This window comes from Chrysochloris asiatica, unplaced genomic scaffold (genome assembly GCF_000296735.1).
Source record: "Chrysochloris asiatica unplaced genomic scaffold, ChrAsi1.0 scaffold00097, whole genome shotgun sequence".
In the NCBI taxonomy this organism is placed as follows: Eukaryota; Metazoa; Chordata; class Mammalia; order Afrosoricida; family Chrysochloridae; genus Chrysochloris; species Chrysochloris asiatica.
The window spans coordinates 8,977,468-9,002,355 of NW_006408615.1; the positions used below are offsets into that span (position 1 = coordinate 8,977,468).

The following is a 24,888-nucleotide window of genomic DNA, read 5'->3' on the forward strand; positions in this document are numbered from 1 at the left end:
GCCCGAGAAGCAGCTTTGTTTGGGGGATTTGAATAAAAGGGCATAAAGTGACGTGGTAGTGGATAGCTCAGGGCCGAGCTGCCTTCTGCTCAGTGTAGCGTCTTCCTGCCAGTCTACGCCTGAGAGCCAGTCCCTTCCTAATTAGGTTATTTTATGGCCTTTGGAAGTTGCTTGTCCCGAATCCCACTTCCTTTTCCTGCTAGCGGGTCAAAGGAAAGTTAGCTTTTGACCCTGCTTTTGTTCCGGTGGTGAAAGTGCTGACCCTGTCCTGACCCATTCTGTGTAGAAAGAGCTCCCAACTGCTAGTGGAGATCTGTCACCAGCTGTGTGACCTTGGGCAAGTTGCTCCACTGAACTTTGTCTCCGGGACTTCATCCGTAAAGGGGGCTAACATGAAGTCAAGGGGTGGGTGGAGGCCATGAGGTGGGGACTTGGTGGTGGTCAGGACGATGTTTGCTAGGCTGTATAAACTTCATGTCATCCCTGTATTGTTTTTTTCTAAATCCAGCACCTCCTGACATGGCTGTGCCCTAGAGCCAAGTGAGGGCCGATGTCAGTGTTGACAGACAGATGGGTAAGGGGTATGAGGTTCCCGTCAACACTTACCTCTCCTGCGCACGGGGAGGAGACGTTGTTACTGGGTTGTAGCTGAGTACGTGTATTTACCATACAGCTCCTGTATGCTGGGACCTGAGGCTGCAGGGGGGCTGCGTCGGGCCCTGTACCCCACCTCACAGAGCCAGCTTCATGGATGCAGACAAGAAACCACACCTGACTGGTATCCAGGACAGGGCCCCCTTTCAGTAAGCAGAGGTGTGCATCTGCCTGTGAAGTGGGTCACACTGACAGCAGGTGTGGCGGGAGCAGCGGCCATCACAGACGGGTCACTCAAGCTGGGAGGCAGGTGCCCCCAGCAATATCAGGGGTTCCTCCCCACCGCTTGGCGGGAGCCATGATGGTTCAGATTAACAGTTCTGAGGATGGCGCAGGGTGGGTAGAGGGTTGGAGGGGACTGGACGGCCCTAACAACAGCAGCAATCTGCATTGCCTAATGTTGTGACAAGAGTTTTGGAAAAGAAGAGAACAGAGGGAGGAATCTCATTCCTGCCCCCATGGGCGTGTAAGGCTACTGTGAGGAGAAAGGGCAGTGACCTCCATAGAGTGTGTGTGGGGTCAGGCCAAGTGCTGACTCTGGGGACAGGGATGTCTTGGCTGGAGGAACCAGAGAGGGTGTTGAGGGGCAGACAGAGCTTGAACTGAGCCTTGGATCTATTTGGTAGCAGGGAGACAGGTGCCTTCCAGGTGGGAGCAAAGTCTGGAGGCTGGAATAAGGTGGTTCTGCCAAGGCCACCAAACTTGTTGTCTTTGGAATAAAGGGTGTGCTTTGGAGCAGGGTGGAAGTTGTATGTGGTTAGGTATGTGGGGACCAAGCCCACTCGAGCCTACCTTGTCCTATCTGCAGGCTTCCCCGTGGGGCATGGGGCAGACCTCCGGGCCAGTCTTACTGGCCAGCTCCAGGAGCTCGTTGATGTCCCATTGTGTCCAAGTGAGTGCGGGGTGTGCGCAGAGCACTGCTGCTTGTTTCACCAGCACTTCCTAGAGATGCTCTGCAGACATGTGATGGCGTGTCTCCAGCCAGTGCCTGTCACGGGAGGGTTCCCTCGGGGCCCTGACTGGAAGGAAGGACAGACTGCCCAGGTTTACCTCCTCAGAGCTCTAGAGACCGGCTCCCTGCCCTCTCTACTGGGCAGAGTATCTCTGCGGGGTAGGGGGAGTGGGGGGTGGAGAGGGCTGCGGTAATGGTTGTCGTGACTGAATACGGCATCCTCAAAGGAAGACCCCTCACCTGGCAGCGCTTCCAGCTGATTCAGGCTGCTTTCTCACAGGCTCGACCCTCAGCACCACCACACCCCTGGAGGACAGCCTGCTCTCCCCTCCTCCCAGACACATCCTGCAGCTGACATTACAAGATGGCTGCTGCCCCTTCCACAAAGGCTAATTTCCTGGGGTCCCAAGACTAGCTGACATCTCCTCCCAGAAGCCCCCCTGCGGGAGAGACAGCTAGCTACAAGGCAGTCGGGCATGGGAGGGTTCCAAGGCGAGTACAAATCAATATAACCTGGCTGCACCGCCACAGGGATTGCTTAGCATGTTCTCCACCTGTGCTCTGCGTTAGCCTCCCCCATGTGTGTGACACAAAGACGGTGGTCCACTGTGCAGCCCTGTAGCCCACTGTGCCTGAGTTTCTCACTGTGACCACCGACTCCTCCTTCAGCCAAAACCTGAGTAGCTGCTGCGTTCTGAGTGAGAGTGAGGGCATGGGTCTGCTGTCCACGTGGCTATCCTGTCCACACGACTGTTCTGTCAAACAAATGTCCTGTCCACATGGCTGTCCTGGCCACACTGTTGTCCCGTCCACATGACTGTCCTAGACACGTGGCTTTCCTGGCCACACGACTGTCCTGGCCACATGGCTATCCTGGCCACACGGCTGTCCTGTCCACACGACTATCCTGTCACACAGCTGTCCTGGCTACACGGTTGTCCTGTCCACGCGGCTGTCCCGTCACACAGCTGTCCTGTCCACGCGGCTGTCCTGGCCACATGACTGATGAATTGGATTGCTGAGTGGCTCTTGAGCAGAGCAAGGCAGAGGCTGGCTTACAAGACACCAACAAATGTTTGGATGAAAACCGATGACTTGGACAGATAACCATGCTACCAGGAAGTATTCACGTTACACCAGGAAGCATGGGGAACACCGTGTGCCAGGCCCCAGGCTCCAGGCTGAGGAGAACAGACCAGAGTGACTTACAGATGGGGCAGCGCCAATGCTGTCAGGACGCTGTGGCCCCCACGTGCCCCCCCCCTTCTCTAGTGGAGGGTGCAGCCTTCCCATCCTGGCAGGAGGAGGGAGGCCTGGCTGCTGCTCTTATGGTTTCTGAAGTGTGTGGTGTGAGCAATTGTTGGATGCTTCTAGAAACAGGCAGATGTCAGCATTAGTCATGGATGTGATGCTGATGTCAGACCCATCTCCAGCTGGTCGTGAAGGTTTTTCTCATGGTGTTGTGGCTTCCACCAAGCAGTCCTCTTCCACATTCATGGATGTTCAGGGAAGCCGGTCTGGACAGACACCAGCACTGAGCCGGAACGCAGAGGTGAATGTGACTGAGATGGCCTGCCCTTGGGGAGTCAGCAGTGCAGTGTCCTTCAGCTGTTTTGCAGCTGGGCAGAGCAGGGACAGCTCCGGCTCTGGGTTGGCAGTGCTTTGTGCACAGGGCACACAATGTTATGATTGTTATGTGCAATGACACTGCTCCGTAAGGTTTTCTTTGACTGGAGGCTTTGCAGAAGAGATCACCAGGCCTTTCCTTCTGAGGAGCGGCTAGGTGGGTTGTGCCACTCGGCTCTGGAAAGGGACCAGAAGGTCGCTCAGGGGGTTTGGCCTCTGTAGGAGCTTGGTTTCCTGGAGCTGCAGAGAAGCTGTCCGGTCCCTGCAGGCAGAGAAGCCACGCTGGGTGGAGCAGCCAGGACACGTTGTGGGGCCTCTGCCCATCCTCCGGGGGCTGTAGTTCTGACCGGCTGCCACATACAGTAGAATTGTGGGTTTTGTTTCCAATCTCTGCCCTTGAAGTACAACGTCTATAACACAGCCGCAGCACTCACTCATTCCTGGAAAAAATCAAGCTGCCCATACAGTGGAGAAGGGAATACCGAATCAAGCCAGGCGCCCTGCCTACAGTAGTGCTGACTGGTCCTGGACTAGCAACTCTCATGAGGACACTGACCCTGGGTCACAGGGCACCTATGTGGAAGTCCCGCCTCAATCCAATGATCCTAGTGTCACATCTGCCCTCCCTGAGTCTACAGTGACCTAACTCACAGGTATCCCTCCCCCGTGCTAGATGCTGGATTTTTGTTGCTGTTCTTAAGTGCCATCAAATCAGTTCCAACTCACAGTGACCTTATACAGGGTTTCTAAGAAGCGGCTGGTGAGTTGGAACCACTGACCTTGGGGTTCAAACCAATCTTGCAGTCCAGTGTCTTGCAGTCCAGTGCTTTGACTCACGCGTCGCATCAGGACTCCAGATGTTGTTGTTGTTGTTGTGATGTGCCGTGGAGTCGGCTCCAACTCATAGTTGTGACCCTGAGCAGGGTTTCCGAGGTTGTAAATCTTTACGGGAGCAGAAAGCCTCATCTTTCTCCCGCAGAACAGCTGGTAGTTTCGAACTGCTGACCTTGTGGTTCACAGCCCGATTCGTAACCACTACGCTACCAGAGCTCCTTAGGATAAGGGGTCACAATTCCCAGGTCTTGTTTCCTCTTCTACTCAGTCACAGATGGAATGACAGCCTTCCCCAGCTGTGAGGTCCTAGGTGCTCGGTTACACTGGTGGCTTGGCTCCCTTGGTTGAGACTAATCACACGGCTGCTATGTGTGAGCCTGTTGGTGTGGCAGGGCTGTAATGCCATCCCTAGTGCCGCATGCGCAGTGCTTGACACACTGTAGTTGCTCACTGTGTGTTTGTGAAGGGCAAGAGGGTGTTGTTGCCAGGCCCTCAAAAAAAATGGGGCGCTACGAACCCTTTAGAGGGGAGTAACCAGCCAGTGGGTGGCAGTGGCATCGATCAACCCCCTTTCAGTTAGCAGCCCTGTCCCCCACCCTCTGAATGGCCAAGATGAAGGAATGGCTAGTGAGGGGCTGTGAGCATGATGGGAGGAAGCCCCCAGACACGGTGTATTTGCTCCTTAGGGGTCAGCTCTGACTCCTCATTGCAGCTGACGGAACACAGTGTGGACAGAGGTGGAGGGAAGGAGGCCTTCTTGGGGACCCAGTGGGCCAGTGGACCCCAATAGGATTCCCAGGCTCATGCAGTCCATCCTGCCACCACCGGGGGCTGGGGGTGGGTGGGTGGAGGGCTGTAAGTAAGGAGGCCCCCAGGGTGGTCATGCTTGCTCGTTCAGTAGTCATTACGGCTGACTGTCACCGAAGCCTACTTTCCTGGAGCATTTGATATGGTTTGGGCAAGAATTTTTGATTCTGCCTCCTCCCGTGTGGTCAGCCCAGGCTGGCTGACACCTCCTTGAATCTTCCTCTGTAAGGCGTAGAGGACATGGTGCTTGGGCCTGCAGGGACACTGGTTAAAGGGTACCAGGACATGTCCAATAAAGCCAAGGTTCTTTGGAAAGGGTTACTAGTTTAGTTGGTCACGTGCTCGGGGGCGTCTGCCCTGCAGCCCAAACTCTTGGGAGGCACACGCATCACCTGACACCCACCCATGAGGACATAGCTACACAGCCTCTGTTTCCAGTCCTGCGAGGTCCTGGGAGGTTGTTCCTGTTTCTGGCTGCACAACCCTGGCGTCGCTTCTCACCTGTCTATGGGACTGGTGGCCTCTTGTATGGAGTTCTGGTCCGAGACGGGGTGATAAGGGGAAGGACCAGACGGTCTCAGAGGTAGTATGTGTCTGGCTGACCAGCCCCAGTACTGAGGGGTTCCATTGTGATGGTGTCTGATGCCAGGTGCCCAGGGCTGTGGGGAGGGGAGGCTGACCTACACCTGGCGCTTGTGACCCGTGAGACAGGCTGAGACACGGAGCCATGGGGGCAGTGTTTGGAAGGGCCCTTGTGGCCCCCAGGCGGACCAGCCAGCAGAAGTCCTCAATGGGGGGCCGGCCCCGCCTGTCTGCAAGTGTAGGTAACATAGGTCTGTGCTCTGGGTGCTCCTACAAGCCCCAGCACAGGATGAGCCAGGGCATCCTCCTGGCAGGAAAAGAGCTGAGCCACATCGGGAGGCCAGGAGCAGGGCAGGTAGGGGGCCCTGGGGTCGTGGCTCTCTCCATCCTGCATCTCTGTCTTGTACTCTCTTTTGGACCTTCATTCCTTTTTCTCCCACCCTGTTTACCCCGACGTTCCTCACCAAGGGGCCTCTTCCAGCCCCTACAAACTGCTAGTGTCCAGTGACCCCTGTGAGCATTTCCTGGGGACTAAACATCAGGTGGAAGGGTAAACGAGTATTTACTGACCTAAATACTGCTGTTATACTCAAAGGTGTTCACTGGTGGTGTTGGGCTGTCGCGTTGGTGTGGATTCATAGAGACTTTGTACAGGGTTTCCGAGTCTGGAAATCTTTATGGGAGCAGAAAGCCTCGTCTTTCTCCTGAGGAGCAGCAGGTCCATTTGAATTCTACTGCTTGGCGGTTGGTAGCCCAACCAATTCCCACTATATTTTATGGGGTTCCTTAGTCCGCTCGTGCTGCTATAGAATATCACGAGGGGGTAACTTTAACAGACAGACATTCATTTTCTCACAGTTTAGCATGTTAGACATCTGAATTCAGGGCACCCTCTCTAGGGGAAGGCTTTCTCTCCCTGTCTTGGGTTCTGGTCTTCCTGTGGTGTGTCCCTGTGCCTCAGCTGCTCTTTCATATCTCAAACGTTATTGGTTAAGACACAGTCCCCGCCCCCTGACATGACCGCATTAGCATAACAAAGAAAAGCCTGTTCCCAGCAGGATCCCCTCTCCAAGTGTGAGAGTGAGGATCTATGGCCCATAATTCAATTCTTAACAGAAGCTTGGTCCCCCACAGCCCATGGAGCTGAACCCTGTTGTCAGTAATGTCCCAAAGAACTCCAAGGACCACCAGACTTCCTCTTCCCTCAGAATGTGCCTACTCATACCCTTGCTTAAATTCCCAAAGGATCTGCCTTTTTCATGTTGGGTGTCAGGTTTTCCTGGACAAGGCAGAGTTGTTCCTCACCACTGTTAGAAAGAACACAATGTCAGGTCCCCTCGAGCTGGTTCTAACTCAGAGTTACTCTGTTTATACCACAGGATGAAACACTGTCCGGTCCTGAGTCAGCCTCACGATAGTTTTACCTGAGCCACCACTGTTGTCCCCAGTAGGCACTGTGCCAGTCTTTCTCATTGGGGGCTTTCCTCTTTCACTGACCCTCCACTTTACCAAGCTTGATGTTCTTCTCCAGGGTTTAGTCCCTCCTGACAACATGTCTGAAGTGTGAGAGACAAAGTCAAGCCATCTTGGCTTCTAAGGAGTGTTCTGGCTGTACTTCTTCCAACACAGATTGGTTTGTTCTTCTGCCCGTTTATAATACTTTTCAGTATTCTTCTCCAGCACCACAACTCAGTCCTTCTGCAGTCGGAATGCCTTATTCACTGTCCAACTTTGACATGCATATGAGGCTGTTGAAAATACCATGACTTGGATCATGTGCACCTTAGTCCTCAAGCTGACATCTTTGCTCTTGAACACTTTAAATAGGTCTTGGGCAGCAGATTTGCATAATGCAATATGTTGTTTATACTTTTGCAGCTATTTTTAAATTATCTTTAGCAAAATGTTACTTGCGTGTGATACTAATGATATTGTTTGATTATTTCTGCATTCTCTTGGGTCACCTCTCTTCAGGATGGGCACAAATATGGATCTTTCCCAAGCTGTCTTCCAAATTTCTCGGCACAGATGAGTGAGTGCCCCCAGTGCTGCATCAGTTTGTTGAAAGATTTCAATTTGTATTCCGTCAGTTCTGGAACCTTGTTTGTCACCAGTGCCTTGGACTTCTTCCTGTAGTGCCATTGGCCCTTGATCACATGCTACCTCTTGAAATGGTTGGGCATCAACCTTGTCTTTTTTATACAGGGACTCTGTGTACCTTCTATCTTTTTTTTTTTTTTTTAAGTTTTCTGCATCATTCAATATTTTATCCATGGAGTCCTTCAGAAATGCAAGTTGAGGTTTGAATGTTTCCTTCCATCCTTTCAACTAGAGAAATGCTGAACGTGTTCTTCCCTTTTGGTTTTCTAACTCTAGGTTGTTGCACATTTCATTGTACTATTTAACTTTGTCTTCTTGAGCTGCCCTTTGAAAATTTCTGTTCAGCTCTTTCATTTCCTCATTTCTCTCATTTCCTTTACAATGTCTACGCTGGAGAACAAATTTCAGAGTTTCTTCTGACATCCATTTTCATCTTTTCCTTCTTTCCTGTAAATCATTTCCTTAATGACCTTTTGCTTGCTTCCTGTACGGTGTCCTTGATGTCATCCCACAGTTCTGGTCTTTGATTGTTAGTGTTTAATGCATCCAATCAGTTCTTGAGATAGTTTCCAAATTCAGTTGAGATAGGTTCATGGTTATATTAATTTTTTTTTTTCAGTTTCAGCCTGAACTTGCAAATGAGCAATTGATGGTCTGTTCCACAGCTGGCCCCTGGCCTTGTTTCTGATGAGGAGATGGAGCTGTTCTACCATCACTCCCCACTGTGCTGTTAAAACCAGTGACCATGTACAAGGTTTCCAAGGAGCAGCTGGTGGGTTTGAACAGCTGACCTTGTGGTACACAGCCCAGTGCTGATCCAACAGTGCCATACCAGGTGTCCATCACTCCCCACAGATGTAGTCAATAGGATTCCTGTGTGAGGTCCTGTATCGTTGCCTTTCGTGTGTTTAACGAGGGTTTTTGCAATGGAGAAATCATTGGTCTTGCAGAATTCTATCATGCGATCTCCAGCATCATTTCTATCACCAAAGCCAAATTTTCCAGCTACTGATTCTTCCTCTTCGTTGCCAACTTTGACATTCCAATCACAGTTGTTATCAACAAATATTGTCTTGATTGCATGTTTGATCAATTTCAGACTGAAGGATTTGGAAGAAATGTTCAGTTTCATCATCACTAGCTGTAGTGGGTGGTGCATAATTTGCATAATAGTGGTGCTAACTGGTCTTCCTGTAGGCGTGTGGATCTTATCCTATCACAGACAGCACTGTACTTAAGGCAAGTCTTGAAATGTTCTTTTTGACAGTGAATGCGTCAATTTGGTGTTCCCAGCATAGTAAACTATGTGATTGATTCAAAATGATCAATGCCAGTCCATTTCTGCTCACTAATGCGTAGCGTAGTGGTTACGAATCGGGCTGCGAACCTTAAGGTCAGCGGTTCGAAACTACCAGCCGCTCCGTGGGAGAAAGATGAGGCTTTCTACTCCCGTAAAGATTTACAGCCTCGGAAACCCTGTACAGGGTCGCTATGGGTCGGAACTGACTCGATGGTACTTAACAACAACAATGCCACTCCTCTGTCAGTGCGCCGTGCCGTGATAGCTTGCGTGCTGCTGTGATTATGGAATCTTTACCGCTGATATTTTAATTACCAGCAGGTTACACCCATGGTGGACAGGTTTTAGCTGAGCTTCTAGACTAAAGCAGACTACAGAGAAGGAGAGACGGACTACTTCCAAATATGTAGTCACTGAGAACCTTATGTATACCAGTGGAGCGCTAAAATATTGGCTATTGAAACATGATGAGCACCAGAATATTGTCAGCGAGAGTGCTGGAAAATGAGACCGCGACTAGGAGAGAGCTACCTCCTCACAGTCGAGTTGACTGTGATGTCGCTAATGGAGTAAAGCCTTCAGGATGGATCTTGGCAGAAAACAGAGAATACCAGAAAGATGTTTACCTGTGTTTTTTAACTACGTAAAAGCTTTCAACTCTGTGGATCATGACAAGCTATGATAGACAACACTGAAGAAAATGAGTATTCCGGAACACTTAATTGAGCTCATGAGGAAACTACGTAGATCAAGAGGCAATCATTAAAACAGAACAAAATAACACCGATCGGTTTAAAATTAGGAAAGGTGTGTGTCAGGGTTGTATTCTTTGACCATACTTATTAAATCTGTACACTGAGCAAATAATCCGAGAAGCTGGATTATATGAAGAAGAATATGGCAGCAGGATTGGAAGAAAACTCACTGACAACCTATAATATGCAGATGATACAATCCTGCTTACTGAAAGGGAAGAAGACCAAAAATACTGATGAGGATCAAAGATCATAGCCTTCGGTATGGGTTACACTTCAATATAAAGAAAACAAAAATCCTCCCCACTGGACCGATCAATAACATCATGATAAATGGAGAAAAGGTAAAGTTGTTAAAGGATTTATTTTGCTCGTATCAATCATTAACACTCTTGGAAGCAGCAGTTGAGAAGTCAAATGACGTATTACATTAGGCAGATTTGCTGCACAAGACCTCTCTTTAAGGTATTAAAGAGCAAACATGTCAGTTTGAGGACTAAGGTATACCTGACTCAAGCCATGATATTTTCCTTAGTCTCATATGCATATGACAATAGTTCATTAAATAAGGAAGACCACAGAAGAATTGATGCATCTGAGTTACGGTGTTGGAGGAGAATATTAGACATGCCATAGACCACCAAAAGAATAAACAAATCTGTTTTAGAAGCAGTACAACCAGAATGCTCCTTGGAAGCCACCACAGTATGACAAACTGACAGATGAGTGGTGGGCAGACCACATTGGTGGGAGACCATATTTGGGAGTTTTCCATTCATTTTCCTATCCTGTGGGTTGCTGAACAGAAATTCTTAATGTTTAAAACTGTAATCATATAGGTTGTTGTTAAATACCAGTGAGTTGATTCCAACTCATAGCGACTCTGTATAGGGTTTCCGAGGAGCAGCTAGTGAGCTTGAACCACTGACCTTGCGGTTCAAAGCAACTTTGCATTCCAGCGCATTAACCCACAGCGTCCAACCCCATGTGGCAGAGTAGAACTGTCCTTGGGAACTAAACTCCAGGTCTTACTCCTGTTGAAACACTGGTGGGTTTGAACTGCCAACCTTTTATTTAGTAGCCAAGTGCTTAACCATTGAGTCTCCAGGGATCCTAATTATATATATGTAACAGGGCTTCAAAAGGTTCCTGGAAAATTCCATTCTTCTTTTTTTTTTTTTTTAACTTAAAATGCAGATTTATTTCATCTAAAATGAGTTTTAGAATTCAGCATGTATGATGTATTGTTTTCCTAAAGCAATGTATTTCATTATCCCTAGATTGCCCTTAAGTTGCTTCGGACCCATGGTGGCCCCAAGTGTGTCAGAGTGGAACCTGTGCTCCATAGGGTTTTTAAGGCTGTGGCCTTTTGGAATCAGAACAGCAGGTCTATCTACTTAGATGCCTCTGTGTGGTCCGTTCTTTTTTAATTCCATTTTCCCATGACCTTTTGGAAACAGCGCCCCCCTCGTGTGTGTGTGTGTGTCTGGTGACATGGGTACCGCAATGGTGCCCTTTGCTAATAGTAGTGTGGCGCTGGTAGGAGGCTCAGAACAGCTAGCTACCAGTGAGCCTCCCTCTCTTGCCCACCAGATGCCCCCTGACCTGTTTCCAGAGAGGCAACTTGTCTGCTGCCCTTGGTCACAGTGTCCATGGAAAGTAGTGGCCAGGAGTACATGGGCTGCAGAACCGTGGAAGCAGACACAATCTGGATCCTGCTGGAAACGATCCTGGAAAGGCCGGTCAGGAGGACGCGGAGCTGGTGCATCCCGTAATGAGAACCCCCGGCTTCAGGCAGAGCCTGCGGAATCTGGTTCTGCGCTGTTTCTCCAGCCAGCCCAGACTCTGCACAGCCACCTCCAGAACCAAGCTTGTCTGAAGTGGGCTTCTTACACCCTAGGGCACAGGAGAACAGAGGACCAATTAGAAGCCTGACCTACTGAGAGGTGAGAGGAGAGTAGTCAAGTGCTTAACTGTGCGCACTACCCAGGGCTCCAATCACAAAGAGATACCGCTGTATACCACATGGAGGCCTGGTGTGGTGCTGTAGGATAATGCACTGGACTGCATGTTTGAACTGCAGGGTTGGCAGTTCAAGGTCACTAGCTGTTCCTCAGAAACGCTACATAGGGTCACTGTGAATTGCAGCCGACTTGACAGCACGTAACAACAACAGCAACAAGGGGTGACTAAAGTCCCGACAGCAATGCCACGTGCTGATGGAAACCCAGAACAACACAACCCCTTCGGTAATAGTTGGACGATTTCTGACAAAGTAAAATGTCCACTTCTACGTAGTAGCCCTACTCAGAAGTGTTCACATAAGAGAAGTGAACGCGCATGGACACACAAAGGCCGGTAGGTAAATATCTTAGCCTCTTTATTCATAATGGCTCCAAACAGGAAACAGCCCAATTGTCCTTCAACAGGATAAGGCAAGCCTGTTCACAGCAGCGTAGGAGAATGACAGACTGACCCATGTCATGACTACATGAACCAGTGTCTAGTGACAGAAGCCAATCACAAAGGGTTCCATTTATCCTGGGCATCGATGGTTGTGGGGGGCTGTAGCGGGAGGGAGTTGATTGTAAGAGGGCAGAGGAATTTGGTAAGTAACGGAAACGCTGTAGACCTTGGGTAAGCTGAGGTTATATGAGGGGGCTTCAAAATGTTGATGGAAACATGGCATTATAATCCCCCCTTTTCCACACTGTACATTTGTCAGAACCACTCAGAGGCTCCCTGTACCTTCTCAGTCTGTCACAGCATCAGCACGGACTGCAGGACTTGGTTCAGGGACACAGACAGACAGACTGCTCCATCAGTGGTGGCTTATGGAGGTGGGCACAGTCAATGTCCTGTGCGTGGATCTGATGTCATGGAACAGGGCGGCAGGCAGGTGGGCCATCACAGTGCCTGTTATCTCCCTGGACTCTGGGCTTGGCCAGGCTGCCTCCTGGACCCAGGATTGCTCACAGCATGGCCACTGGCTCTTCCTGCAGGCAGCCCTGGGAGCCCTCCACAGAAAAGCTTGTATTTAAATTTAAAACGGCATCATTGCGGATACTCAGCAAGGCTGTTTTCCTGAGTTGGGTAGCTGTCTGTCTGTCTGTCATCTAAATCTGAATAGCAGTTACTGAGGTGCTGATAGATTCTGACAGCATGTGACGTGTTGAGAAATACACCCCATTCCCCCCAAATCTTTCTCCTGGGTTTTGAAAAATTAGTTAGGTGGGCAGGTGTCTGGAGAGTCAGAATATACAAAGGGGCTTCAGACTCTTTGTGGGGAAATTTCATTATCTGTTGATTCCATTTTCCACAAACATTTTGAAGCCCCTCAGGTTTTGCAGCGATTACCAGCATGGGGGTACTGACCAGTTACATTAGCTCCCCTCACCACCAGCTCAGCAGTCCTGATTGGGGGGTGGGGGTGGGGGTCTTTTTCCTTCCTGCTGTGAATTTCAAAACCACAGCGAAGCCCTGTGTGAAGGGCAGTGAGCGAGTTGTGAAAATTCTGGCTGTGCCTTCCCCACATGGGCTGCTGGCTCTCTGGGTGGAATGCCCAGGCTCAGCATCTGTGTCCCCGCTGGCTGCCAAGTCTTGCTTCGGATGCACAGCTGGATCACATCTGGGCCAAGGGGCTGTAGAGGGGGCCATCCAGGTCAGCCGACTTCCAGGACCCTTTGCTGCTCACTGAGGACTCTGACCTCTGGACAGCCCAGCCCTCTCTTGGGCTGTCTCCTAACAGGGCTCCCTCTGTGAGTCTGTTCCTTAGCGAGGTTGGGTCCCACCCTCTTCTGGAGCTGTCTCCGTGACCTTCTTGGGTCCCTGGCTCACAAGGAGGAGACAGTGGGTAGTTTGAACCATTGAGAACTCCAAGTTGAGCAGGCTGCTTGGTTTGTCTAGACATCCTGCAGTGCCAAGAGAAAGCGATTGTTTTCTGCAAAAGCGGGGCCCAGGTTTGCCTGGACCTTTTCCAGCCTGCGACCACACACGGCTGAAATGCCCAGCATGCTTTGCCAGGCAGATGGGCATTTAGAAAAGATAGACCTGACAGATGGGGCTCAGAGAGTCTTGAAGACAGTATGAGGGAGGGGCTGACTCTGTCAGCCATCTGTTCTTTGACTTTTGCCCTCTGGGTGCCCAGTATACGTACCTTGTATCCTTCTAAACCTGTGACTCAGGAAAGGAAACCTACTGAACAACACTTGTATTTTCACCCCGTGCTCCCAGGTATTCGATTAGATTTGTCATTGAGATAAGCTAGTCTCTCCTTTTAAAGGTTCAAAACTCACCTTGCCCCCACCCCCACCCCCCAGCAAGGCAGGGAGTGTCTCAGCTTTACTAGACACAAAGCCGATTGTAACGCGGCCTTCAGTGCCCGCCCCTCCACTGAGGCTGACTCTGGAACGGCTTTCTCTAAACCTCCACTTCCTCACCTGTAAAATGGTAGCGATTCGTCCTCCTTCCTGTGCTGCTAACACAGAAATACCGCAAGGGGGGGTGGAGTGGCTTTAACAGACAGACATTTATTTCCTCACAGTTTCAGACGCTAGGAGTCCGAAGCCAGGACAGTAGCTCTAGGGAAAGACCCTCAGTCTTTCTCTCCCTCTCTCTCGGTGCGCCTTGCTCCCACCCTCTGAAGGAATGTCTTTGCCTTTTCAGTCATGCTTCCTGGCTTCCTGATTCCCTGGGCATCTCCATGTGACTTGGCATCTCTCCTACCCTAGTTCTTCTCTGTTACTTTGTTTAATTTCTTTCACATCTCAAAAGACACGGACTCATACATGGCCTGTGAACATACTCTCCGTGTGGAATTATAGCCACAGGCATAGAGGTGGTAGGATTTACAATACACCATTTTGGGGGAGTGATATTTGTGGGGGCGGGTGCTCAGTAAAGTGGGAGGCCATGGGTCCTGCTGACAGTGGTGGCTGTAAACCTGAGGCCTCTGGAAACACATCTGTGCCTATAATGACCCAGAAAGCCTAGGCGTGACTTGTAGGGTTGTTTACTGTCAATTCTGAAAGTCATGATTTTTCTGTTGAAATCCCCATCTTGCTTAGATGTCACTCCACGAGCTGTCTGTGGCACCCATGGGTCTTCCCTGCACGCATGTCCCTCTATCCCAGCCCTGCCCACACTGCCCAGTCCCCTCGCCGGCCTGCTGGTCCGTGAGGTCTTGTTTGTAATAAACTGAAGAGGCTTGTCTGGGTTGTTCAGAAGCCTTCGGGCAGCATTGGGGGGCCCATGCCCACAGTGTGTTCTGCGTTCCAGGTGGGGAACTACAAGCGGACGGTGAAGCGGATCGACGATGGTCACCGGCTGTGCAGTGACCTCATGAACTGCCTACACGAGAGGGCTCGCATCGAGAAGGCGTATGCGCAACAGCTCACAGAGTGGGCTCGGCGCTGGAGGCAGCTGGTGGACAAGGGTAGGTGCCCCCTCTAGCTAGGGGCTCTGGACCACTTTCCTCTTAAACTTGTGCAGATGAGGCAAGGACTGGTTTGTCTCGCGAGCAGCCCAGCATGTAAGCCCACCAGCCCAGGCTGTGTGTGCCCACCCTTTTTCTTAGGGCCATTGGAATGCCCTCTGCAAACAGCAGTGAACCCCTTGTTCAGTCTTGTCATTCTGCCGGCACATCTCCACTTGCCAGTCTAACTCAGAACAGCTCCTAAGGGCCAGACCTGAGGAAGCTTCTAGCACATACACGCAGCGCCTTGGTTTGTGAGTCTGAGTGTAGTTTATTTTTAAACTTGGACAGACAGCAGGCCAGGTAAGGTGAGCAGCTGACGTCTAGCTGGTTTTGATCTTGAAATTGAAAGGCAAGACTGAAGCTGAGTCAGAAGGCTGCTGGGGGCTGGGGGCCGCCTTTGTGGGACTCACTGCCCGGTCCTAAAGGGGGCCTGGTGGGTGGTGGGATCATAGGGCAGAAGCCCATCAGTAGGGGCTTCTCGGTGGGTGTTTGGGGCCGGCTTCTCCACAGTGGCTGGCTGTCCTGGGAAAAGCCAGAGCCTGGGCTGGATCCCGGGAGGAGGGGCCCCAGCTACTTGTCTTTGTTTCTGAGACTGGGACAGTACCGCTCTACATGAGACATCTGCGGTTGATGCTCGAGGGGCCCAGCACGGCCTTATAACAAGCAGTACCCAGAGACTGAGTGTAGGGGACAAGCCTGGGAGATGGGACAGCCCCCTCCCGGAAAGGAGCTGTGACGACTGCTGTATTCCCACCCAGCCCAGGACCCCCTGTCAGCATCCAGCTGTCTGCAGACCTGACATGCCCTATGTGGACACATGGGTCCAAAGGTCAAACTGCTGCTGTCCCCAAGCCCCAGAGCCATGTGCCCCTTTGAGGACAGGCCTGGAACATCTGTCATATTACTCATTCCCCACCCCGCCCCTTAACAGAACAGACAGTCTGGATGAAGGCCTGGGAGCAGTGAGTAAGGAGGGTTGAGGGGACTCGGGAACCCCCCACTATGTAGAGATTTAGGTATGGGTCTCCTCCCTTCCCCCAAGGTGGGACAGCCTTTTGGCCGAGGACAGGGTCCCTAGCTCCACCAGCAGTTTGTGCGCCTGTTCTGAGCCAGGCTCTCAGCAGGTAGGGATCATGAGGACAAGTCAGAGTGGGCCTGGCCCTAGGGAGGACCTGTGTCTGGTAGAATGAGGGGACAGCACTCGAGGGAGCCGGCCACAGAAGGAAGGAAGGGGTGGGTGGGGGCAGCCTGCTTTCTGCCAGACTTGAGCAGATTACAACTTTCAAACTACAGACATTGAGTTTTCTAAAGAGCTTGTGCCATCCCCCCCAATTTCCCTGTGAATAGAATGACAGGGTTACCTTCAGTTCTGTATTTTGCCTCATCCCAGGGAACTAAAAAGGTACAGCCACTGAGAGAGCTATCTAGACAATCAAAGGGAAGCCTGTGGCCAAGTAGCCGAGCTGCTGGCCTGAGATTCCGGTTTAATGGCTGTGGGATGCTCCCTGTAGTCATCGCCACCTGGCACCAAGTAACCCCGGCTCCTCTCCCCCGTACCAGGGCCGCAGTATGGGACGGTGGAGAAGGCCTGGCTGGCTGTCATGACTGAGGCCGAGAGAGTGAGTGAGCTGCACCTCGAGGTGAAGGCCTCACTGATGAATGAGGACTTCGAGAAGATCAAGAATTGGCAGAAGGAGGCCTTCCACAAGCAGATGATGGGCAGCTTCAAGGAGACCAAGGAAGCTGAGGATGGCTTCCGGAAGGCACAGAAGCCCTGGGCCAAGAAGCTGAAAGAGGTAGCTCACCCCACACCCCCACCCCCAGCCCTGGGAACTTGTCCAGTTTTTAGGTGCCGCCCAGTCAGTCTGACTCTTAGTGACCCTGTGCACAACAGAACACAACAGGCCCGTCCTGCATCATGCTCACAAGCGTCGTTAAGCTTGAGTCCATTGCTGCTGCCACTGTGCCAATCCGTCTCTTTAGGATTCGTCCTCTCTGTCTCTGACCCTCCACTTTACCAATCATGGTATCCTCTCCAAGGACTGGTCCCTCCTGATAATATGTCTGAAATATGGAAGACAAAGTCTGGCCATCATCCTGGCTTCTAAAGAGCATTCTGGCTGCACTGCTTCCAACACAGATTGGTTGGTACTTCTGGTAGTCCATGGTACTTTCAATATTCTCCTCCAACACCATAACTCAAATGCATCAGTTCTGTGGTTTTTCTTATTCACTGTCTAATTGTCACATATGAGGCTATTGAGAATACCATGACTTGGGTCAGGTGCACCTTAGTCCTCCACTGATGGCTTTGCTCTTGCTAGAATGTTCTTCCTATAGATACCCGTGGGGTTTGCTCTCATGCCTCCTTCACATTCTGCCTCCTTGTCTCCATACTGAGAATTCCTCTGGCTCTGCTGTATCGATGCCCATGACCTGCCCACCAGTGGTCACCCTCCCTCTTTCCTGAGGCGCAGCCCGCCTCCTGATGGCCATTCTCAGTGGGGCCCTTGTGCCTTTGTCTCCTGCCTGGAGGCATGAGACTCGTGAGGCACCAAGACTTGTCCTGCACAGTACCTCCTGGTGCCTGGCGTAGCACATGGCCTGAGCGTCTGTGAGTCTAGTTGCTTTTCCCACTCCCTTGACAACCCAGACATTTCCCACGCTTGGGGAACTACCTAGACAAGGCTTTGAACTTGAGAGATGTGGCCTGAGGAGTTCGTTGTTCTCACAGGTGGAAGCAGCAAAGAAAGCTTACCATGCCGCGTGCAAGGAGGAGAAGCTGGCCATATCGAGAGAAAGCAACAGCAAAGCTGACCCGTCCCTGAACCCCGAGCAGCTTAAGAAATTGCAAGACAAAGTAGAAAGATGCAAGCAAGATGTTCTCAAGGTGAGAGGTGCCTTGTAGCATTTGTCCCCGTGTTGAGTGTGAATGTTGCATGTGCTTGCTTGGTTTGGTGGCTTGCTGGAGGCTGTCTAGGTCAGCACCTTGCCTCACCCGGCCTATGATGCCCACCTGACAGATGTGGGAACCAGGTGCTAGGAACCCAGGGGAGGGAGGGGGTCATGGTACTCTGGGGATGAGGTGAGGGGACGGCTGCCGGCAGCTTGTATAGGAGCATGGAGGTGGGACTGTCACCGGCAGTGGCCTTGAATGCCCAGTGACCTGAGGAGACACAAGGGCTGGGAGGGTAGAGCGGTCCTGCAGGCTGGGCAGTGGCCAGGCAGCCGAGTGGACACTCATTACTTGGGGTCATGCTGTGAAAACACCATGTCCACCATCAAGTGCCCACTGGCCCAGGTGGTCTTCCTACTGGGAAGGTTCCAGAGTCACAGGGTTTAGAGTCGACCTTGCTGTTGGAACGAGTCCCCACTCACTGCCCGTCCTTTGTTGCTCTGTGCTGGGCACTGGGAGGAGGGCGATGGTGCCTAGGGCTGTTCTCGGCGGAGTGTGGAGCCAAGTACTCAAGAACATGAGTCCCACGTGGTTAGTCCTGGCAGCCTTTGTAGGACCCCAGAGACCCATGTATTCTAGTAGGGGCCTAGGGAGTCCTTGATTTACAGCCAGAGAGAGCAGGTATCCCAGAATCCACGCTTTCAAAGAACAGGGCCTGAGACCAGTCAAGACGAGGCCCAGGAGGGAGCATGGCTGCACTCCTGGTGGCCACTTCCAAAGGCTCGCCTGCGTCTTTCTAGTTTGGCCTGGCTCTTCCTGAGGGGTGGGGGGGCAGATACCATAGTGATGTGGGGGCTGGGACTTGAACTCCTCAGACCCCTCAGATTTGAGCACGTGTTAGGGGAGGCCTGTTCCAGGGGGACGGTGTGAGGGAGACCCGGGGTGGAGGTGTCAGTGGAGATGATATTTGGGGCCTATGGTGGTGGGGAGAGCCCTCTAGGCTGGAACTGGAGGGGTGGGGTGTTAAGGAGACTGGGTGGAGGCCCCCAAACAGGTTACGGGGGGTTGGGGGCTGGGATCCTTGGCTGCTTGGTCATGGTTCCTCACTGTGCTTGCTCCTTCCCCAGTTTACACCAGGTGGTTTGGTTTTGTCACCTGACGAGTAAGCCAGATACTGGTGGAGGCAGATAAGGTCACTCATGACCAGAGTCATGCTCAGGAGCTCTCAGCCCTTCCGCGGCATCTGCATGCCCGAGACAGCTCTCCACAGCGAAATCTCATGAATGGAGAGTCTGGGGTCTTATTTAAAATGCTGAGTGGCTGCAAATCACTCAGGACGATAACACAGCAAAACCAGATGTGGAGAGTTTGGGTGAGGGAATGTCAGCGGACGAACTTGGTCGTTTTTTATTTAGAGTGAGAGACAGTCAGTAGATACTGTCTAGAGGGGAAAATGAAGAAATCGAGGTTTGAATCAGTTGTATAATGGATACAGAGGGAAGCACACATACACCTAAGCTACAGGGGAAAAGACGGATTTCTGACAAAAACGTGGATTGTAGAGCAGGCCCGCCTGTCCTGTCAGTGAATGAGTATGCAGGGGACACAGTCAGAATTCTTCCTCTAAGAAGTGAGTTTATCTGACTGAAAAAGCAGAAGCCAAGTGTAGACCCAGCCAGATGGAGTGGCTTGGGAGGGAACGTGGGCCAGAAGCAGCCAGGCCCGAGTAACTGTGTCTGACAGAGCTGGAGGCCTGGCCAAAAAGCAGACAGCAGGCCAGAGGTGTGCCAAAGGGCTCACTGGGACAGGTGTGCGTATATCCAAGTGAACGAGGACGCTCATTGCAGCCTCTCTGTGGGCAGGGCCCAACACCCCACCGTCTGCTCAGGAGCCCTCAGGACGCTCTGCTAGCCCAGGTCCCCCTGGTCTGCAGTGTCACTGGACCCCCGGCCTTAATCCAGAAGGCACCCTATGCTCAGCCCTTGCTCTGGCTCCTGCACCCTCATGCTGCCCAGGGGCCAGGAGTGGGGTGGGTGGTGCCTCCCTCTGAGAGAAGCCCAGGTTTGGTTGCCTGTCTCTGCTTCCCAACCTGTCCGGACTGGCGGTGGCACGCAGAAATGCAGCCTAAGGGTGGTCTTCAGACCGTGCACTCTGAGCCTGTTGGCCCACTTGTCAGATCCTTGGTGACGGAAGAGCCAGCAGACCGTTTTCCACCAGACTGCCTGGCTGGCACCTGAAAAACCCAGCAGGTCCACCTGGGTGAGCACCCATACAGACCAAGGCTCAGGCCTGCTGGATTCCGTCCTTCTGTCCCCAGGTGTTGGCAGGCCCCGGGGATCACTCTGCCCACTGCCTCGAGTTGATGCCATTGCAGAGTGATGCTCGGGGACAGAGTAGGGCTGCTCCTTAGGGTCTCCGAGACAGTAAATCTTGACGGAAGCAGGTGGGTGAGAACTGCCAACCTTGCAGTTAACAGACCAGTGCTTAACCTAGTGAGTCACCAGAGCTCTTGGTAAAACAAATTCTGTCTGAGCCAGGTCCAGTCAGACTGAGCACGGCTCAGGTGGGGTTCCTGGGCCAGCAGGGCACAGATCCCAGCCCCCTGGCACTAACCTCATGGTCCAGCATGAGTTTGAGTCTGCCTGCGTCTGGCCTAGGAACCCAGAGCATCTGGCGACAAGAGGCTCCCTTGCAAAGTCCAAACGAGCCTTCCTTTTCACCTCCTCATTCCCCCACCTTCACCCCACAACCCAACGCCTCATGCTTCATCCAGCCTGGAGCCCCCTAAGTGCCTTGTCTCCCATTTCTGCCCCGCCCCCCCCCCAAAGCTGCCGCTGCGCAGTACAACACCCCCTGCAGGACCCCCTCCTCTGGCTCCCTGAAGCCCCAGCACACGTCCTTCCAGCCCCTGGAATTGGCGGCGATGATCTAGGGGGCGCGTGGAACTTCACCTGGCCTGTGCCCTTTCTTCTAGACCAAAGAGAAGTACGAGAAGTCTCTGAAGGAGCTGGACCAGGGCACCCCCCAGTACATGGAGAACATGGAGCAGGTGTTCGAGCAATGCCAGCAGTTTGAGGAGAAGCGGCTGCGCTTTTTCCGGGAGGTTCTGCTGGAAGTGCAGAGGCACCTAGACCTGTCCACCGTGGCCAGGTGGGTTCCCTGTTAGCTGGAAACCAGGTCTCGGGGGCGGGGGGCATGGCGGGCGTGTCATCCAGCACGTCTTCTCACTGTGATTACATGCTCGGGGTCCCCAGCCCACTGGTCCGAGCAGGACACCATTTAAAGCCTCGGAAACTCTAAGCAGGGTCGCAGTGACTCGATGGCACTTAACAACAACAACAGTAACAGTTAGGATCCCTGGCAGCACAGTGGTTAAAGCGCTCAGCTGCCAGCCACGAGCGGCTCTGTGAGAGGAAGAGGAGGCTGCGTGCCTCTGTGCGGATTTACAGCCCTGGGGGCCTGTGGAGGAGCAGTCCTATTCTGCCTACCCTACAGGGTCTGAGTCAGAACTGACGCCATGGTGATGGGTTTGGTGGGGGGCTTTTCTGGTGCCCCATGAGGCCCACATGCCAGCACATACACATCCTTTTTCAATAACTTATTTTCTTTTTGTTGTTGAGAATATACATCAAGAGTGTCTACATGCACAGTCTCTTGGCATTGATGACGTTCTTTGCGTTGCAGACCTAGTCTCACCCTCCTCTTATAAACTGTTGCCCCCCCCCCGGCCCCAGAAACTCACTGCCCAAGTTTCCCACGCAGTCTTTCGAGTTGCTGCTTGTTGTCACTTTGATCCCATCTCGACAGATCTTAAAAGGCCCCATGCTCACGATGTGCATCCCTGACTAGTGGCGCTGCTTTCAGAAGGCTTCAGGGGATGTTTTTGGTTTCAGGTTTGAAGTTGATCTCAAGGCAGTGGTTTTCGGGGTTCCCCAACCTCCATGGCTCTAGGAAGCCTGGCTTCCAGGAGAATCACAATTCTGTTCAGCATGTTCTCCTTGTGACCAGTATCCTGTGGCATCTTTGGTCAGATGTCTAGTAATGGTAGCCAGCTTTTCAAGCCCCATCCGTTCAGTGCCTTTTGTGTTCTCTAGACACAGAGCGAAGCTTACCTGCCTCTACCTGGTTTAACTGAAAGTGACGTTGTCAGAAGTTGTGCTCCCACCTCTGTGGACACTGTGTACGTGCTGGCATGTGGGTCACATAGAGCGGTCTCCATTGTGGGTTGGCCCCAGGGTAGCTGTAATTCCAAGGTACTGGCTGGTGGCCGGGCCAGGAGGACTGATGGCTGCTTCCGGCTCCTCTCTGTGATTCAGTTACAAAAACATCTACCGTGACCTGGAGCAGAACATCAAAACTGCAGATGCAGTGGAGGACCTCAGATGGTTCCGAGCGAACCACGGGCCTGGCATGTCCATGAACTGGCCGCAGTTTGAGGTAAGGGAAGCCATGGGAAGAGGGGCTGGGCTCACTGAGTCTCCAGGAGATGGTGTTTCTGAATGTTCCATACTCAGAGCAAAAACCTTTATGCCCACCTGCCATATCGACACGTGGGTGTCCAGGGGCCCAGGGGACGTAGGTATCGCTGCTGAGCCTCTGGAGCCCCATGGGAGCTGCAGTGGAGAATGTCTGACTGGACCTTGCTTGCCTGGTGGCCCTCCCTTTATGGTTCCCAGCCCTAAAGGGGTGGGGGGAAGGGAGAGGACAAAGGGGCTCTCCTGACCTCTCACGCAGGCCTTTTATGTGTTTCTGATCATAAATTCAACCAGTAAATGTTGGGGATGAGTTGTTCACTTTCTTCCATTTTTGTGGGTCTGAACGTGCCAGTATCTTTCTGATGCAAAAGGCAAGGGGCTTATACAGTTCACGATTCTTCCAGCTTTAGGACGGGGTCACAGCCACCCCCAGACTCCCGATGGCGGTGCAGAAGGAGGGCCCTCGGGTCCTGCTGTCCCAGGGCTGGCAGGCTTCCCCTGACTGGGTGAGGCCCCAGCTGTACAGCAGGTGAAGCAGAGCAGCTGCCTTTTCTGTGACTCGGTTTGACCACATGTGAACTGGGGGTGCCAACAGCACCTGTGTTCTCAGGTTATGGGGAGTTCTCAGCCCAGGACCTGGTCCAGTGCACAGCATGCTCTGTGGTCCCCTCCTAGTCTGGGGGGCTTCCAGTCCCCCCCACCCCTGTGCTTCTCCACACAGCCCCCCTGTTCCTGGTAGGAAGCCACTTCCACAGAGGAAAGCAGGGCTGGGCCCCCCAAGTAGAGGCCCTCCGGGGACAGGGACAGACCTCTCCCCCCTGTGCAGATGGCAGCCTAGGGCCCACGGATTTGTGTCTCCTGTGCACCCACCAAAAAAGCCAAACCCAGACCAGGTCTCGTGTGGCTCTCTCTAACAAAATTGTTGTTTTTTTCCCACATGCCACAAGGACGAAGTAAGTTTCTGTTTTCTGGCTGACTCGCTCACTGCAGCCATTTGGGGGCATGTAGGGTGGGGTGGGGATGTAGGATCAGCACTGGACTGTGAACCACTAGGTTGGCAGTTCAAATCCACCATGTGCTCCTTGGAAACCCGGTAGAGGGTTGCTGTGAATCGGAACTGATTTGACGGCACCTAACAAGAACAACAGAGGGGACCAGTGCGGGTCACAGAACTGTGGTGGGCGATGCTGTTTTTGTTGTGGAAGGTGTTACACAGTAGCTGCCCTTCCATCCGGGTCCCCCTGGTATTTGGGTCTCCTGCCCATCAGCATGCTTCTGTTTGAAAGGTCACTGGGGATACAGAGGTCCCAGTTCCATTCAGCACTCTATCTGCCAGGAGACACTTTAGTAGACATGGGTGGGCACATGGCCTTTTCTTCCTGGGTCTCAGTTTTCTCCTCTGACAACTGGACAGACGAGATGTGGGCTTGCAGTGGCTGAGGGAGCTCTGTGAATCCGCGTGAGCAGGGCAGCTTATGGACGGGTGGAGGGAAGGAGACTCCATCAGAAGAAAGTGTAGACATAGACACTGCTGGAAAGTGAGCCCGTAGCCCCCTCCCCTGGCCGCCCCCCCCCCCCTTGCCAGCTCTCTGTGCGCTGATAAAGGCCCTAAGTGCTAGGAAGTGGCAGCCCCCGGGGTGGAGCTGGGTGAGTTGTCAGGGCAGCAGGAAAGTTCCCAGGCAGCCCAGTGGTCACACGACATGGTGTGCAGACTGGCACCAGTCTGCTGGTACTCTGCCCTTTCAGTGGGCAGTAGCAACTGGGCCCCCAGGTCATCTGTAGTCCAGGGCCCTTGGCCCGCTGTGAACCAGAGACATAAACCAGAGGAGCTGCGGCCATGCCAGGCAGGATCAAGACTCAGGACTGCGTGGGCAGCCCTGCTTTGTCATTGTCATTGCCCACCCTTGCCCCTGGTATAACTGGGCTGGCACCGTACCCTTTGAGGAGGCATCCCTAGTTGGCCTTAGTTGGTCAGGTGCCTGAGGTCTTCTGGCAGACGGGGAAGTAGACGGCAGCCAGTCATGAGGGCGGAAGGTTGGCTTTCAGGTCTCGTGTTCTAAACCCACCTGCTTTCTGACACATGGACTTCCCAATTCCCGTTGCCCAGGATTGGTCCGCAGACCTGAATCGAACGCTCAGCCGGAGAGAAAAGAAGAAGGCGGCTGATGGCGTCACACTGACGGGCATCAACCAGACAGGAGATGGGTCCTTGCAGAACAAGCATGGCAGGTGAGCCCTCGCGGGGGCCTGCCCCAGGAGGCTCACCTCTTCACCTGGCTGTGACGCGGCAGGCAGGCCTCCGTGGTGCCAGGAGCAGCGGCGGCTGTCCTGTGCCAGACATGGGTGGTGGTCCTTACATCAGAGCTTGGGGGTCCTGGAAGGCCTGCCCTGTGCCGGACAGTGCCGGACATGGGTGGTGGTCCTTACATCA

At 52.7% G+C, this 24,888-nt stretch overlaps 1 protein-coding gene across 1 annotated transcript in view; it reads left to right on the top strand.

The window, feature by feature from the left end:
- PACSIN2 (protein kinase C and casein kinase substrate in neurons 2) overlaps positions 1–24,888 on the top strand; it is a 30,482-nt gene that overhangs the window by 1,166 nt on the left and 4,428 nt on the right. The window contains exons 2-7 of the mRNA XM_006866848.1: positions 14,888–15,044; positions 16,647–16,882; positions 17,821–17,976; positions 20,957–21,132; positions 22,299–22,419; positions 24,565–24,686. Coding sequence (XP_006866910.1) covers positions 14,888–15,044; positions 16,647–16,882; positions 17,821–17,976; positions 20,957–21,132; positions 22,299–22,419; positions 24,565–24,686 — 968 coding nt within the window. The remainder of the gene's footprint in view (positions 1–14,887; positions 15,045–16,646; positions 16,883–17,820; positions 17,977–20,956; positions 21,133–22,298; positions 22,420–24,564; positions 24,687–24,888) is intronic.